The following is a 14,956-nucleotide window of genomic DNA, read 5'->3' as shown; positions in this document are numbered from 1 at the left end:
GTATTTATCAGCAGTGTCATCTTGTTGTGGCTTTTCCAGTTACCAGTGTCTAATTTGTTTGCACTTCTTTGACCTCCTCCTTTAAAGATGTCACTCTTTTTGAAACTCTTCATATTTCAATATCATAGCATTGATATTTACTCTTATAATCTCTTAAATCTTGGTTCGTAAGATTTGTGCTATGAAATGACTTTTCACTACATTCTTTTCAGGAAGTAAATTCAGTATACAAGTTATAGGTTCTGAATATACCTGATTCCAGTGGTTTGAGACTTTCTTACAGCAGTTTTAACTCTTTCCCTTCTCCTATACCACCTTTCTATTCCACTCTTCCATTATGCCATATACCTATATGTGTGTGTGTGTGTGTGTGTGTGTGTGTGTGTGTGTGTGTGTGTGTGTGTGTGTGTGTGTGTGTGTGTGTGTGTCTGTGTCTGTGTGTGTGTGTGTGTGTGTGTGTGTGTGTGTGTGTGTGTGTGTGTGTGTGTGTGTGTCTGTGTGTGTGTGTGTGTGTGTGTGTGTGTGTCTGTGTCTGTGTGTGTGTGTGTGTGTGTGTGTGTGTGTGTGTGTGTGTGTGTGTGTGTGTGTGTGTGTGTGTGTGTGTGTGTGTCTATGTCTGTGTACCCATTTACATACACAGCACTTACCTTGCTGTTGTGGCCCTGGACATGGCTGAAACATGAACCATCTCTGTTGGTTATTAGATAATAAAAATGGAGGGGTTTATTTGTATAGCACTTTGTTATATTACAGGTTGACTCACTAAATGTGGAAAGAGAACATCATGAAGTCAGATGTCTTTCATTCAGGAAACATTGACATATTTTACAATAAAATCATAGATTTTATATTTATCTGTAGTGAAGAACTTTTTTTTGAAGAAGGTATGTTTTCATATTTTTTGCCACCATGCAGGTTTTGCCACCAGCTCTAAACTAAGTGCTGGCAGTTCAAAACTGTGTATAAATGCAGACTGAAATACAAATAAAGCCATAGAACTGCTGACCCTTTTGGGAACCAAGTGAAATGTTTGTTCCAACCATGAAGATGACTGCAATAAAAGTTAACTGCCTTTCAAAATAAAATGCATAAATATCAACTAGTGCTGGAAGTGCATCTAATAACAAGAGTGAAAATACTTGATTAAAAGAAAAATGTGGTAAATAGGTTGCATTTTACTGGCCATTACAGTGATGTATAATAAGTAAAGCACACTGTGTACAATTGTATATGACTACATTTATTGTTGTGAACATATGTTGCAATTTAACTAAGCCATGCTTACTGAGTCTGCAAATGTGTGCAGCACTGCAAAGTCTGCTGCTTCAAGATCGATGAGTTAGGTCACATGATGATTTCCTTATTTGAACTTTGGATTTCTGACTCTTCCTCTTTACCTTTGGATATGTAACAATGGATTCAAGAAGAGCATGCTCTAAATTCAAACTAATTCACAATAAATCCTATTTTTGAGACTTAAAGAGGTACCATCTGTTAATTACAATTACAAAAGTTAACAGAAAACACTGGAGCTACTGTTTTGAATGCTGAAGCATTGTGTTTGAATAGAAATCAAATTCTACTGCTTGCAAGGATTCTGAAGTTTTGTATTTGGATTGAAAAGACAGAAATAATAACTGGCAGTAAGTCTTCAAAGCAGAACAGATATATTTTATATGTTATATTCTGGGTCATGTTCTGACTTTTCAGTTTCTTGTGTAAGCTTTTACTGCTTACATGCTTACTTGGAAAATAAATATTTTAACTTGTTTCAAGTATAGAAGTTTTTATTCATCTCTGAATTCTGTTTTATTGGTTGAAGGGATTTTGAATTGTTGCTATGAACCAAACTGCAAGGGATCCACCCTTGAAATTGCATTTGCTTTGAGGTTATTGTTGCCGACTGAATATTTAAGGGGTTGGCTTGTTATAAGAGTAAATAGTAGGGTGTGGTTTTGTCTTGTTAGCTTTGTCTAACTGGTGGCAGCATGCTTCAATGTTTATGAAATGGAGTTGGTACTGGACCATCTCCATTTACTCACCATTCTGAAACCATCATTGATTGACTGGTTGATTGACCTGTTGTTTGGTTGTCTTTCTGTCTGTCTGTCTCTCTATCTGTTTATTCATATTTGTTTACCAGGATAAAATTTAAGGTTCAGCCTAGCAGTACCATAATGAGAAATAAGCAACTTACAGAGTGATATGGACAACTGACTAGATAAGCATAAGAAAGTTAAAAGTGACACATTATTTACATGTATTTACATGATAGTAAAGACAGATTAGGAGTGTGCAAGCACAGAATAAGAAAGGTGAAGGGGTATAAGACTGGGGTATATTCATATTTAATGAATGTATGAATGTGCAAAATAATTCTTGTCAGTCTTGTTGGTAAGGTTTCACTGAAAGGCACTGGTCTTGATCTGAGGTTGGTGAAAACCAGGGGAAGGGATAAGATTTGTAGCTGGGCAATGTGGAGTTATCTGAGTGTGACAGGGCTTAATGATTATCTAAATCAGCCATACACATTTACCATATAACTGTAAGGCCAAGTACCCTTTGTATTTTAACAGGCTGCAGTGCTGGTAATCAAGCACCTTAGTTCTTTTGTTCATTCGAATAATGACAGTGATTATGCAGAATTAAAGACCATAACCCCCGTTCATCAGACACAAATAACAATGTAAGTGCTTTTTTCTTTCTTTCTTTCTTTTTAAGTAGACATCTTCAGACATTTAAGTCTGTTGCAGAATGAAGAACATTTTTATAATAGCTATTTATATAAAACTAGTTGAATTACTCATAACAATCTGAAGTTTGCAGTCCTTGTTTATGAAACCGCACACCAAAGAGAAGGTAGAGTCTGTTGTGGAGAACCAATGCTTTATGAGTTTGGGGTGGTGTGTGTGAAATTTGTGGCATATAAGTGCAGTCAAGTTTATCTATAAGACTTTTGACTTGTGATGTTTTGACTTCTTGAATTAGAATGGTGAATAGGGCGGCCAAAGTGGTGCAGTGGTTAGCATTGCTGCCTCACAGCAAGGTGTTCTCCGATTCGATTCTTGGCTGGGGTGCCTTCGGTGTGGAGTCTGCATGTCCTCTCTGTGGTCACGTGGGTTTCCTCTGGGTGCTTCGGTTTGATCTCACATACCAAAAATGTGCTGTAGGTGGATTGGACACTCTAAATTGGCCCTAGGTGTGAGTGTGTGCATGTGTGTGCTTTCTGTGGTAGGTTGGGCGCTGGGCTGGCAACTCAACACTGTAAAACTCCACTGCCAATCATGAGCAGACAGGTGATCCACTGTGGCGACCCCTAACCGGGAAAAGCCGAAAGAAGAAGAAGTAGTAGAATGGTGAATATGGATGGTACTTAAGCCAGAAGGTGGAGGGAGTCATTTGCTGTGTGTTGTTGAACATGGATGCTGTCACAGTGGGTGTAAAAGCAAGATTATCTTTAGTGTCATTGATCAGACTGTTGTTAAGGAAAGCAGCTGCTGTATATTTTGAAAACTGTTTGTTAGTGGCTATGTTTAGCACCATTTGCCAAAACTGTATGGATTGACTATCATACGTTCTATGCATATCACTAATATAGCTTGCCTTAACTGGGGCAGAGCACTGGTCTTGTGGCATGCCCTTAGGGTCAGCTTGGGATACAACAGATAAATACATCTCAATGAGCTAACTTCATTGGGTAAGGCCTACCTAAAGGCTAGACAGTATACCAGACATACCAGACATATATATTATGTTACACTCTTTACTCTTGCTCTTTTTTTTTTGTCATGGGGTGACTTATAGGCTAATTGCAGTAAGCCCTTCTTCTCTGGAAAGAGAGACCCACCCAGAAAAGGGTCACATTGAGGTGTACCCAAGCTAGATGGTTCTGCCAAGAATGGAGCACTAGAGAGCAGTAGGGTGTCTTAAGTCAGTAGTGTTTGACCCCTGCATTCAGTCTACAGATTGAAGGCCAAAAAAAAGTTGAAAATGTTACCAAATATATCATGTGAACTGCTTGTATCTATTGACATAGCAATGTTTAAATATTGACAAGCAATATTTGTTTACAGTTCTGAAGATTTAAGACTAATTTTCATGTTTCCTTTTGCAGGCATCGCATGGGTCCACATGTTTGTCATTCAGGATATGGTTCTGGCTGTTGCCCAGGATGGGCACCTTCGGTGAATAGCGGGCTTTGTATCATACGTAAGTAGCATTCCCCACACACGCACACACACACACACACACACACACACACACACACACACACACACACACACACACACACACATGCACGTGCTGGTCTTAAAGGCATGTACTGGTCTCCATTTCATTGATTCTGATTATATCAATTGAATATATAACATATTTAACAGAATACAATATAACCACTCTGCTATGAAATATTAACCTGTGTTTCTAACTGTAATTATTTATTAGTTGGGTTAGTGAACTGATCAATGTGAATATTTTCAGTATTATCCTGGAGCACAAGGAAAAGAATAAAATAAATTTGAGAGTATCCTGGAGCACAAGTAAAAGAGTAAAAGAAATTTGAGAGTATCCTGGAGCACAAGGAAAAGAGTAAAAGAAATTTGAGGGTATCCTGGAGCACAAGGAAAAGAGTAAAAGAAATTTTAGAGTATCTTGTCAACAAGTCATTTCATATGCCAATACTCTTTCAATCAGATTTCCAAGCCTAGTTTCCCATGGTGGCCAATATGCTTTTGCCATATTTTTCTTTTGTTGACTGTATTTTTTAAAGAATTATTATTATTATTATTATTAATTTATTATTGTCAACTACATTCTCAGTTTATTCACTTTTCATCTCATTTAGTCAAAATATATTTTGTTCTTAGTGGCTTTTCATGTTGATAACCTTTCTTTTAATGCTTTTTGTGAAGCACGCTTCTCCATATAGTTGCGTTACATTTTGGCTACTTTGATTTATACATGCAAAAAGCAAAATTGTATTCAGTGATGGGTCTGATAAAAGAACGGTACAGTGACAGGAAGACTTCTTTGAATCTGAAAGACAGAAGCATAGCTAGGATGGGGCGAAGGTGGTAGCCACCCTTGTTGCAAAGGCAAATATGCCCTTTCCCCAATATTGTGCAGTCTCAGAATTACTATATATATATATATATATATATATATATATATATATATATATATATATATTATTTGTGGATTGAAATGAAGCACTTTGGCACTCCATGTGTGGGCTGGGCACAAATTATAGGAAGAATGGACCTAGCTTGCTCCCTATATTAATACCACCAGACGGAGGAACAGTCCTTTTTTTGCTCCTCAAATTAAAGTTGAGGTGTGATGCTAGATCAGAAGATGGCACTGGCTACTAGCTACACCTCTGCTTGAAGACATTCCATTGGAAATTAACTGGACTAGATAGAAGGATTTTCTGACAATAGTGAAAATGTAATGATCAAATGAGAGAGAATTAACTACATAATTACCCATTTTTTTCTGAATTTGCCAGTCTAAAAAAGAGCACCATTTAAAACATATGAGGTGGGAGCTGATTTTTTACTAAATGCTACTATGCTGCACTTCTTTGCATTTAATGTGAGACCATTTTTAGTACACCAGGTATGTGAATATTCCAGACATTGATTAGGCTGTATATCATCAGTGGATGATCATAAAATAATGCCAGGCTTGCTGTCATCAGTAAACTTGGTTAGCCACCTTTCTGGGATACTGGAATGGATGACAGAAAAATGAAAAAAGAAACATTTTTAGCAAATGTAATTTTGCACAATACACATTAAATGCTTGCTTACATCTCCTATATATATTGTCTTCTTGTATATAACTGTACTATATAACTTTCTGTTTAATTGTATGTATAACTGCTGCAAATGCTGCTTCATGAGAGACTGGGTGGACCTAGTTTGCCTACGTAGTCACCTATCTATATCAAAGAACCAAATATGGTCAAATCTAGTTTTGAAATACATTTGTTTTATCAACACAATTTAGTCAACTAAGCAGCTGAGTGACAGGTATCCAAGGCTGCAGAATTTTATGAGTTAGGGAGTATACTCCTCCCTAATAATTTTCAGTCTTGGAGTTAGTATATATGATTAACAGGGACAGTGGGGTTATAACCCCCTGCAAAAAATGATGATTCAGTTTGTCTGTTTTTTTTTTTTCTAATTTTGCATGTGCTGTATTTAGTGCAGAGTGTGTGGTGCATGGGTACTAACATGTTAACATTTACATTGTCAATGTTTTGTGTTTGACATTACTTATATTAACATTTAGGTCTGTCGATCAAATTAATTGTCAGTTAATCAGCTGCCTTTAACTTATAAATAATATTTACAACTTGCAAAGTGCAATAAAAGGTAAGAATGTTAACTTTCTTTTAACCTTTAACTAACCTTTAATTTCTCTACAAACTGTCTAAAATTTCTCTAAATATTAAATGATTGTCATATACCCTGTATTGATTCTTAACCAATGTTTTCATATTGTCTAATTTGTTATAAGCATTTAAACTACAGATGTTATTGTTGTATTTTTGCAGATTGTAAAGTTATTGTTCTTGAAATGTTTTGCAGTAATTCAGAGCTTTTCTCCATGGGCCTCCACTGAAAATAGACTTCTACCCAGTTGGACTTTCCCAATAATCAAATGTCAATAAGTAAGTAATAAATAAATAAATGAATAAGTTGTTTTCACATTACTTGCAACACTTTCCCAGAGAAACAGTTTTCAGTAGTTGTGATTTTAACCTCATATTTGCTAAGTCAAGTTTTTCATAAAATGAGACTTCTTAGGATACCAATATTTAACTTTCCTATATCCAATTAAAATAATAAAACAACATTGCTGCAAAAAGCTGGGAATGCACATTTTAATTTTTGTTCCACTATTTCTTAAATCACCAGCAGAGTGTCCACTTTGTACAACTGAAGCATCAAAGGCAGTCATTGCAATGGCTTGTGTAATGTCCACCTTTTTCTTATGCTGCACTTAAATGCACTAATTAAGATCTACTTTCTAGATAATTTACTCATGAAGAGCTCAGCAGGTTAGGCCTACCAGTACAAGCAGCACATTTTCAAATTGTAGAGCAAAACAACTACTTCACTGGTTAACTATACCTTCCCAGCTTTTAGTTTCTCCTCTTTATCTCTCTAATTCCTTCCAAACAGGTCACGTGACAATTTTATCTATGCACCATGTGAGCAGCTTGAGTAAGCATATTTCTTACAATACAGATTGCTAATGTCTGTCACTGTGTCACTCTTACTGTGTCTCTCTCTCCCTTTTGCACTTATTCCTTAGCTCTTCCTATGTCCACTCATGGACTCTTTTTTCTTCTTAATTGATGATACCTGAGAGTGTAAAACTACATCCTCAGTTTTCTCAGACAAAAATGTAATATGGCATAGCTCTCAGAAGACAATAAAAGGTATGCGCAGTTAATAACACAAACACAGCTAATATGCAACTCAGTCAATTGTGATATTAAGATGTCCCTAACATGACATCAAAGTATTATAGTGAATGAAAAGTCATGTTTTAATTGTATTTCTAGTACTCACCCTAAATCTCTAGTGCTACATACACTGTCATGAATCATGGATATTTTTACTGCATGTTTATCCTTATGTGGTGGCTGGTTTGTTTCACAAAAATGACATAGGCTGACACTTTGCTTTGATAAAACTGACTTGTAAAAGGCAGACTTTTCAAAAGAAGATAACTTCCAGTGTCTTAGTCAAGTATAATGTTTTTTACCATTGTCTCCTTTTCTGGCTGTAACTGATAAATTCTCGCATAAATAGCTTATCAGCCATTAGAACTGTGCTGGAATAATAATGCAACTTTGGCAACATGTGAACTATCTTACAGCTGTATTATATTTTAGCCTGAGCAGGACCAATATAAATCATCAGACGTACTTCGAAATATAAATGTCCATATTCGTTTACATTTATAAGTAATAAGGACTTTTCATGTTAACATTCAGTTCTTCTATAAACTTCATTTCTTGTTCAGTAAGTAACTTCCTCAATGAAGTCATCTATAATGTTGTATCAATTAAACACAATATCATCATGTCAGTGCAATCCAGTCAGTAACCATTTGAAATGTCGACACCTGCTAAAGTGAGTCCTGAAATATGGAGACTGTCTGAAAGAACGGACTTATATATGTTACATCTGAGATGCCATTTCTGAGAATATTCCCTTTTCAAGGTATGAGTATGAATTATGAAGGTATGAATTCTTGGAGTTGGTACATATAAGTTTGAGGGTTCTTGCCCCCCACATGGGGGGTGCAGGTGGGGAAAATGAAGTTCAAAGGGGAAGAGCGATTTTTGAAATTCACTTTACTCCTGTGTTTGTGTGGGTTTTTTTTCTTCCAGCTTGTCAGCAATCGGCATTTCAGTTGTCAACATTTCAATAGGGAGCTACAGTTTCTTAGAATTGCACTTTACATGCTTTAAAGTATAGCTTTTTTTCATATCATATTCTTTTAATTATATATAGAATGTTTAACATTAGAAATGCATTTTTCAATAATGTGCTTTTTTCTTTTGTTTCTTAAATCACAGTTAGAGCTGTATCTACAAATTCACACTAATATGATTATAAGGATAACTACTAGAGTCTGAGACAACTATTTGTCACAGAGTAAATTATTCTAACATAATTATTCGACGGTGTCTGGAAAAGTTTCATCTGGTGAACTGCTTTACTGATTTATATTTCATTGCAGTTTATCAAGGACATGGAACTCATTAGGAGGTGGCAGTATAGGTAGAAAACCACAAAGTGCACCCCTTGTACACTATTATTAAATCAAGAGAAAAAACACAAATAACACCTTTTGGGGCCCTTGATGAATCCAGGGCAAACTCTAGCAATAAAACTTCAGCAATTCAATTCCTTCGGGTGCAAAAGTCACAACTAAAATTATAAAAAGAGACATGATGGTGAAGTCCCTGTAAGTAAGAGGCTCGAATCCTGGCTAGCTTCATTATCACAAGCCACAGATAAACTCAAACATTTTAGAAAACATATTGCCTTCAGAGTAATAAAGTAGTCAGACGTAACTTATCTAAAAATCTAGTGTCTAAGGAAATTTATATATAATCTGTAATAAAAAAGACTCCAGATTCCGTAGTTATAAAATCTCTTTCTAAGGGCAGATGAGCACTGAGTTACAAAGTTGTACACCATAAAACTAAGTGAAGTTCCAAAGATTTCCTGTAGAGAAACAGTTTGGGATGTGGGCGCATGGAGGGAGTACCTCTAAACTATGTAGATTTACACAGAATGTCCAGATTTATGCCTCATATTTTTGGCCCATTTTTCATAAAATTGTGGTTTTCTGGCAAATTAGTGGCAAATCATTAAAGATTGAAGTTAAAAAATAATGACAAACATTTGAGTTTCAGCCTTCATGTCATTCAGAAAATTCATGCTTATATAAAACCTGGTATGCTATCAACTTTCTAAGCTTGTAAGAGCAATATTTAAAAATTGTCCCTATTTTTGAGCCTTTGTCCCACTTTTATTTATGGCTTTGTCCAGATTTCTTGTTCTAAGAGGTTGAGAGGTATGAGTGGTTTCAAAGCATGCAAATCATTGGTTGTGGCAATTTAAAAGTAATCAATGGCTCTTTGTCTGATAAGCAAGTCTTGTAGCCCACCAAAAAAATATGGTCCAGAGTCCCGACTTGATTTTAAAATCCAAATATAAAAAAATAAATAAATGCAAATCACCATACTAACATTCTTAAACAGAAATCCAAAAACCAAGTAGACATTAAACTGCATATGGGTGTATTAAGGTAAAAAGTCACAAAACCAAATGTGATCAGCTCTCAATATATTGCCAAGTTGCCTTGCCTTTAAATAGAGTCATATTGGAAGAGATTTAAAACATATAAATGAACTGAAAAATATAAAAACTATAAATACTATAAAAAAATCTAATATTGATTGATCATTGAATAATTAATGTCCCATTATGTTAGATGTCAAAACAGCGCTTTCGCAAAAAGCTTCCTCAGAGCTCCCTAAATGAAACACTAAAAATGTACATATAATACTGGTCTAGGTCTCAGGGAAATATGAACATAAGCGATAAAAAAAAAATAAAAAATATAAATCTGCTGAAGTTGTGTTCTGCTGAAAACAGTGTGGTGCCTAGATGCTTTATAAAACCGTATTAGGAAATACAGATAAATAAGATATTTAAATCTTTCAGCCCACTATTCTTGTATCATGCTAATCTAAAGTGTGCGTGTCCTAGACTTCTGAGTTTAGGATCCCTTATTAGATTAGGGGGGAGAGGGCAGAATGGGTTTATGGGTAGGGTTTGTAATAAATTAGAAATCCAATTCATAATTTATTATGGTTATGGAGATAAGAATCAAAGGATTATGGGTTGAGTATCTGAAATGTCCTTATTTTAATTAATGATAGGAGCCAGACAAGAAATGTCGAACTAAGGTGGTAATAAGAAAAGAGAAATTGGGAGAAGAAACAGAAGATCTGTCTTGGGGGGGTAATATCCGTCATCAATCTGATGTCAAGTTTTGGACTCAATATATAGCATAAATGCTTAAATATTGTGGTGTAATTGGAGATTCCAGTCTAATAATGATTAAAAATAAGTAGAAAGCAGAAAAGTAACATATTTATATAAGACTAAATGTAAAAATTAAATTAAAAAGCAAAATAAATACTGAGCAGGGTGATGCTGTCTCAAAAAAGGGGACTTAAGCAAAAATGCTTAACAGGTGTCCTAGCACGGTTTATCAAAAGGCAGGAAAAGAAACTTGTTGTAAAAAGTAGTGCTTACCAAAAGTTTAACAGAAGAAATTTAAGAAAAATATTTTAGTCGAAATTAATTAAGACCATAATAGCCCAGATATCGTTAGGCCAGTACAGAATAACAGTGTATAAAGATCGATGACAATAAGCAAATATCAATCAAAACAGCCAATTTAAATTGAAATGTGGGAATGTAGGGGGGATAGTTTCAATGTGAGAGTAATAGTATTAGTTGTGGATGTTCAAACTAAGGCAATGGTTAACCCCCTTAACAGTTTTGAGGAGGAATCATAGTAGCATGTCAATTAAAAAAAAAACTATAATGAGTACTACATGGCTATTAACATATCAGTAAATAAATAAAACAATAAAATTTCCCGCCAAGTGAGATAAGTAAAAGATATATGTGCTATTTTTTTTCTAAAAGACTGGTTATAAGGTAATATTGCCTTTCCAAAAATATCAACTACATAAAAAGAACTGATAATGGAAATTATGGAGCATAAAAGCTAGAAGGGCACAAGAAAATCTAATAGAAATAGCTATAAACAAAGGTGTAAAAGATAAACAAACAAATAAACATTATAGTTTTATTCAAATAAAATGCTCTAACATCTGTCTATAAGGGCCTAATAAAAGGGGGGGGAGAACTTTTTTTAAGGGATTCTTGATAGTAAACTAATGTGCTGTTATGACTTGTAAAGATTTGCAAGAAATAAAAATATTGGATTTAAGGGGATGCGGACCATTATGGGTTATCTTCATCACTGATCTCCATCCATAGGGCTTAGTTTCCACAATGGGTGTGGGAAAGGCAAATACTATTAGGGGATACATTATTAAACTAGAGAGGAACAGGTGGGTGTGTGGGTAAGTTTCAATCCTTAAACATAAACCGGATTCAAAGATTATTATGGTTGTAGGGACCAACTGAGGGAAAGAATTCTGGGTGGAATAACCCAATTGCACCTTTTAGCTAAACCTATACCTAGAGGTAACAAATAGAATCTTCTTAGTTTAAATGTGCGAGTCCAGTTGAAACAACCGTGATGAATAAAAGATTAAAATTTCCTGTTGGTAAAACTAAAACACAAAAAAATCAGGATTATATATAGTGGAGCAGTGCAAAACATTGGAAAATATTGGAAAGTGAAAATCGTAAGAATTTTTTCAAGAAGTGAAGATCAAACATTTATAAAATGAAGGGCTGTAAGTAAAAACTACCAAAAACTATAATGCAATGCTGACTAAGCACATCAGGAATTACATGTAAGGGGCATGTACAGCTTATGATAAGAAAAAAGCATAAACCATAGTAAGTCAAAAAGTTAAACATAAAGCTTAGAAAGCATGGATCACTGGTAAAATAATTAAAATAATATAAAATATAAAAATCCTGTGTGTGGCTAATGAAAATCAATTCTCAAACCACATTTCAGTCGTACATGCTCTCTGCCATGAATAACAAACCAAGTGAAAGACAAGCCAAATCATTCCTCAGTGTATCACAAAAAACGGAGTACATCATAAAGATCCTAAAAGGGACAGAGCTGGGAAAGATGTGCAGCAAGTAAGGGTGATAAAGGATAGTGAGGGAAAGGTAGTCACAAGAGAGGAGAATGTGTTGAGTAGATGGAAAGAGTATTTTGAGAGGCTGATGAATGAAGAGAATGAGAGAGAGAAGATTGGATGATGTGGGGATAGTGAATCAGGAAATGAAACAGATTAGCAAGGAGGAAGTAAGGACAGGTATGAAGAGGATGAAGAATGGAAAGGCTGTTGGCCCAGATGACATACCAATGGAAGCATGGAGGTGCTTAGGAGAAATGGCAGTGGAATTTTTAACTAGATTGTTTAATGACATTTTTCAAAGTCAGAGGATGCCTGAGGAGTGGAGAAAAAGTGTTTTGGTACCTATCTTTAAGAATAAAGGTGATGTGCAGAGCTGCAGTAACTACAGAGGGATAAAATTGATCAGTCATAGCTTGAAGTTATGGAAAAGAGTAGTAGAAGCTAGGTTAAGAAGGGAGGTGATGATTAGTGATCAGCAGTATGGTTTCATGCCAGGAAAGAGCACTACAGATGCAATGTTTGCTCTGAGAGTGTTATTGGAGAAATACAGAGAAGGTCAGAAGGAGTTGCATTGTCTTTGTAGACTTGGAGAAAGCATATGACAGGGTGCCTAGAGAAGAGTTGTGGTATTCTATGAAGAAGTCGGGAGTGGCAAAGAAGTATGTAAGAGTGGTACAGGATATGTACGAGGGTAGTGTGACAGTGGTGATGACTGCAGTGGGAGTGACAGATCCGTTTAGGGTGGAGGTGGGATTACATCAAGGATCAGCTCTGAGTCCTTTCTTATTTGCAGTGGTGATGGACAGGTTGACAGATGAAATCAGACAGGAGGCCCCATGGACTATGATGTTTGCAGATGACATTGTGATCTGTAGTGAGAGTAGGAATCAGGTTGAGGAGACTCTGGAGAGGTGGAGATATGCTCTAGAGAGCAGAGGAATGAAGGTCAGCAGGGCTAAGACAGAATATATGTGTGTAAATGAGAGGGAGGGTAGAGGAATGGTGAGGATGCAGGGAGTAGAGTTGGTAAAGGTGGACGAGTGTAAGTACTTGGGATCAACAGTTCAGAGTAATGTTGAATGTGGAAGAGAGGTGAAGAAGAGAGTACAGGCAGGGTGGAATGGGTGGAGAAGAGTGTCAGGAGTGATTTATGACAGACGGGTACCAGTAAGAGTGAAAGGGAAGGTCTACAAGAGGGTAGTGAGACCAGCTATGTTATATGGATTGGAGACAGTGGCATTGACAAAAAGGCAGGAGTCAGAGCTGGATGTGGCAGAGGTAAAGATGTTAAGATTTGTATTTGGTGTGACTAGGATGGATAGGATTAGGAATCAGTATATTAGAGGGTCAGCTCATGTTGGACAGTTTGGAGAGAAAGCAAGAGAGACGAGATTGCTTTGGTTTGGACATGTGCTGAGGAGGGATGATGGGTATATTGGGAAAAAGATGCTAAGGATGGAGCTGCCAGGTAAGAGGAAAAGAGGAAGGCCTAAGATAAGGTTTATGGATGTGGTGAGAGAGGACATGCAGGCGGTTGGTGTGACAGAGCAAGATGCAGAGGATAGGAAGAAATGGAAAGAGATGATCCACTGTGGTGACCCCTAATGGGAAAAGCCAAAAGATGATGATCATAAAGCTCCTAAAAATAGTCTGTGATCAAAATAAAAAAAAAACAAATAATATGCATTTAAGACATATGCCATAGTATTTTTGAGGTTAAACCAAGTAAAAAAATAATATAATAAAATAAACATAACATAATCAGTCAGCTAGTGTAAATCCATAATATTTGTTCAGACATAGTTAAAAATGTTAAAATATGGTTATAAAAAAGTGGTAAGCAAAACATGGTTAGCTAACCATGTTAGCAAAAAAACAATCTGCGCAGTTGAAAGGCTCCTAAAAAGATATCACGTAAAAATTTTAAGAATTAGTATAAGAAGTTATGATCAAGTTTTCTTAGTTTCAGTACTCTGCTGATTGAAGTTGAGCTGTTCAGACCGGGGGGGGGGGTGTCTGTATGCTATACGTCTCAGTTACCATTCCAATACCTTCTTTTCTAAGGTGTCATTAACCGGTCCTTTGAGTTCTGTAGTACTCATCCTGTCTAAAATATGAAAATGAAATTCACTATGTCCAGGTGCTTCTTGTCCATGCTTGACAAAGGCATTATTGCTGAAGTTTTCTGCATAAATCAGTGAGGTTTTTAGCTATTGTTGTTTTATGCTTATTGATAGTTTTCCTACATAGAATACTTTACATTTGTTACACTGGGCTCTATAAATAACCTTTTCTGTGTTGCAGTTACTGTAGAATTTGCTGGGGTAATATTTCTTGGTGTTTGGGCATCTAAAATGCTTTTGGTTACTCATTAACTGACAATAACTGCAAGGTAGGGGACCACAAGGAAATGTCCCTCTTTCTAGTCCAATCTCATCAGTTAAAATGTTGTTCTCCAAAAGGTCACAAATGTTCTTTTTTTCTTTTGATCATGAACTTGGGAGACATTGGTAAAATCTTGTTTATGGTGTTGTTCTCTCTTATTATTGACCAATT

At 35.9% G+C, this 14,956-nt stretch overlaps 1 protein-coding gene across 1 annotated transcript in view; it reads left to right on the top strand.

The window, feature by feature from the left end:
• VWCE (von Willebrand factor C and EGF domains) overlaps positions 1-14,956 on the top strand; it is a 2,001,707-nt gene that overhangs the window by 531,556 nt on the left and 1,455,195 nt on the right. Inside the window, exon 2 of the mRNA XM_044059709.1 lies at positions 4,115-4,209. Within this exon, the coding sequence (XP_043915644.1) occupies positions 4,115-4,209 (95 nt within the window). The remainder of the gene's footprint in view (positions 1-4,114; positions 4,210-14,956) is intronic.

The sequence above is a fragment of the Protopterus annectens genome, chromosome 17.part0, assembly GCF_019279795.1.
Source record: "Protopterus annectens isolate FY-2018-M chromosome 17.part0, PAN1.0, whole genome shotgun sequence".
NCBI lineage: Eukaryota > Metazoa > Chordata > Ceratodontiformes > Protopteridae > Protopterus > Protopterus annectens.
Note: the sequence above shows the minus strand (reverse complement) of the source record. Positions and strands in the feature narration are given on the sequence as shown.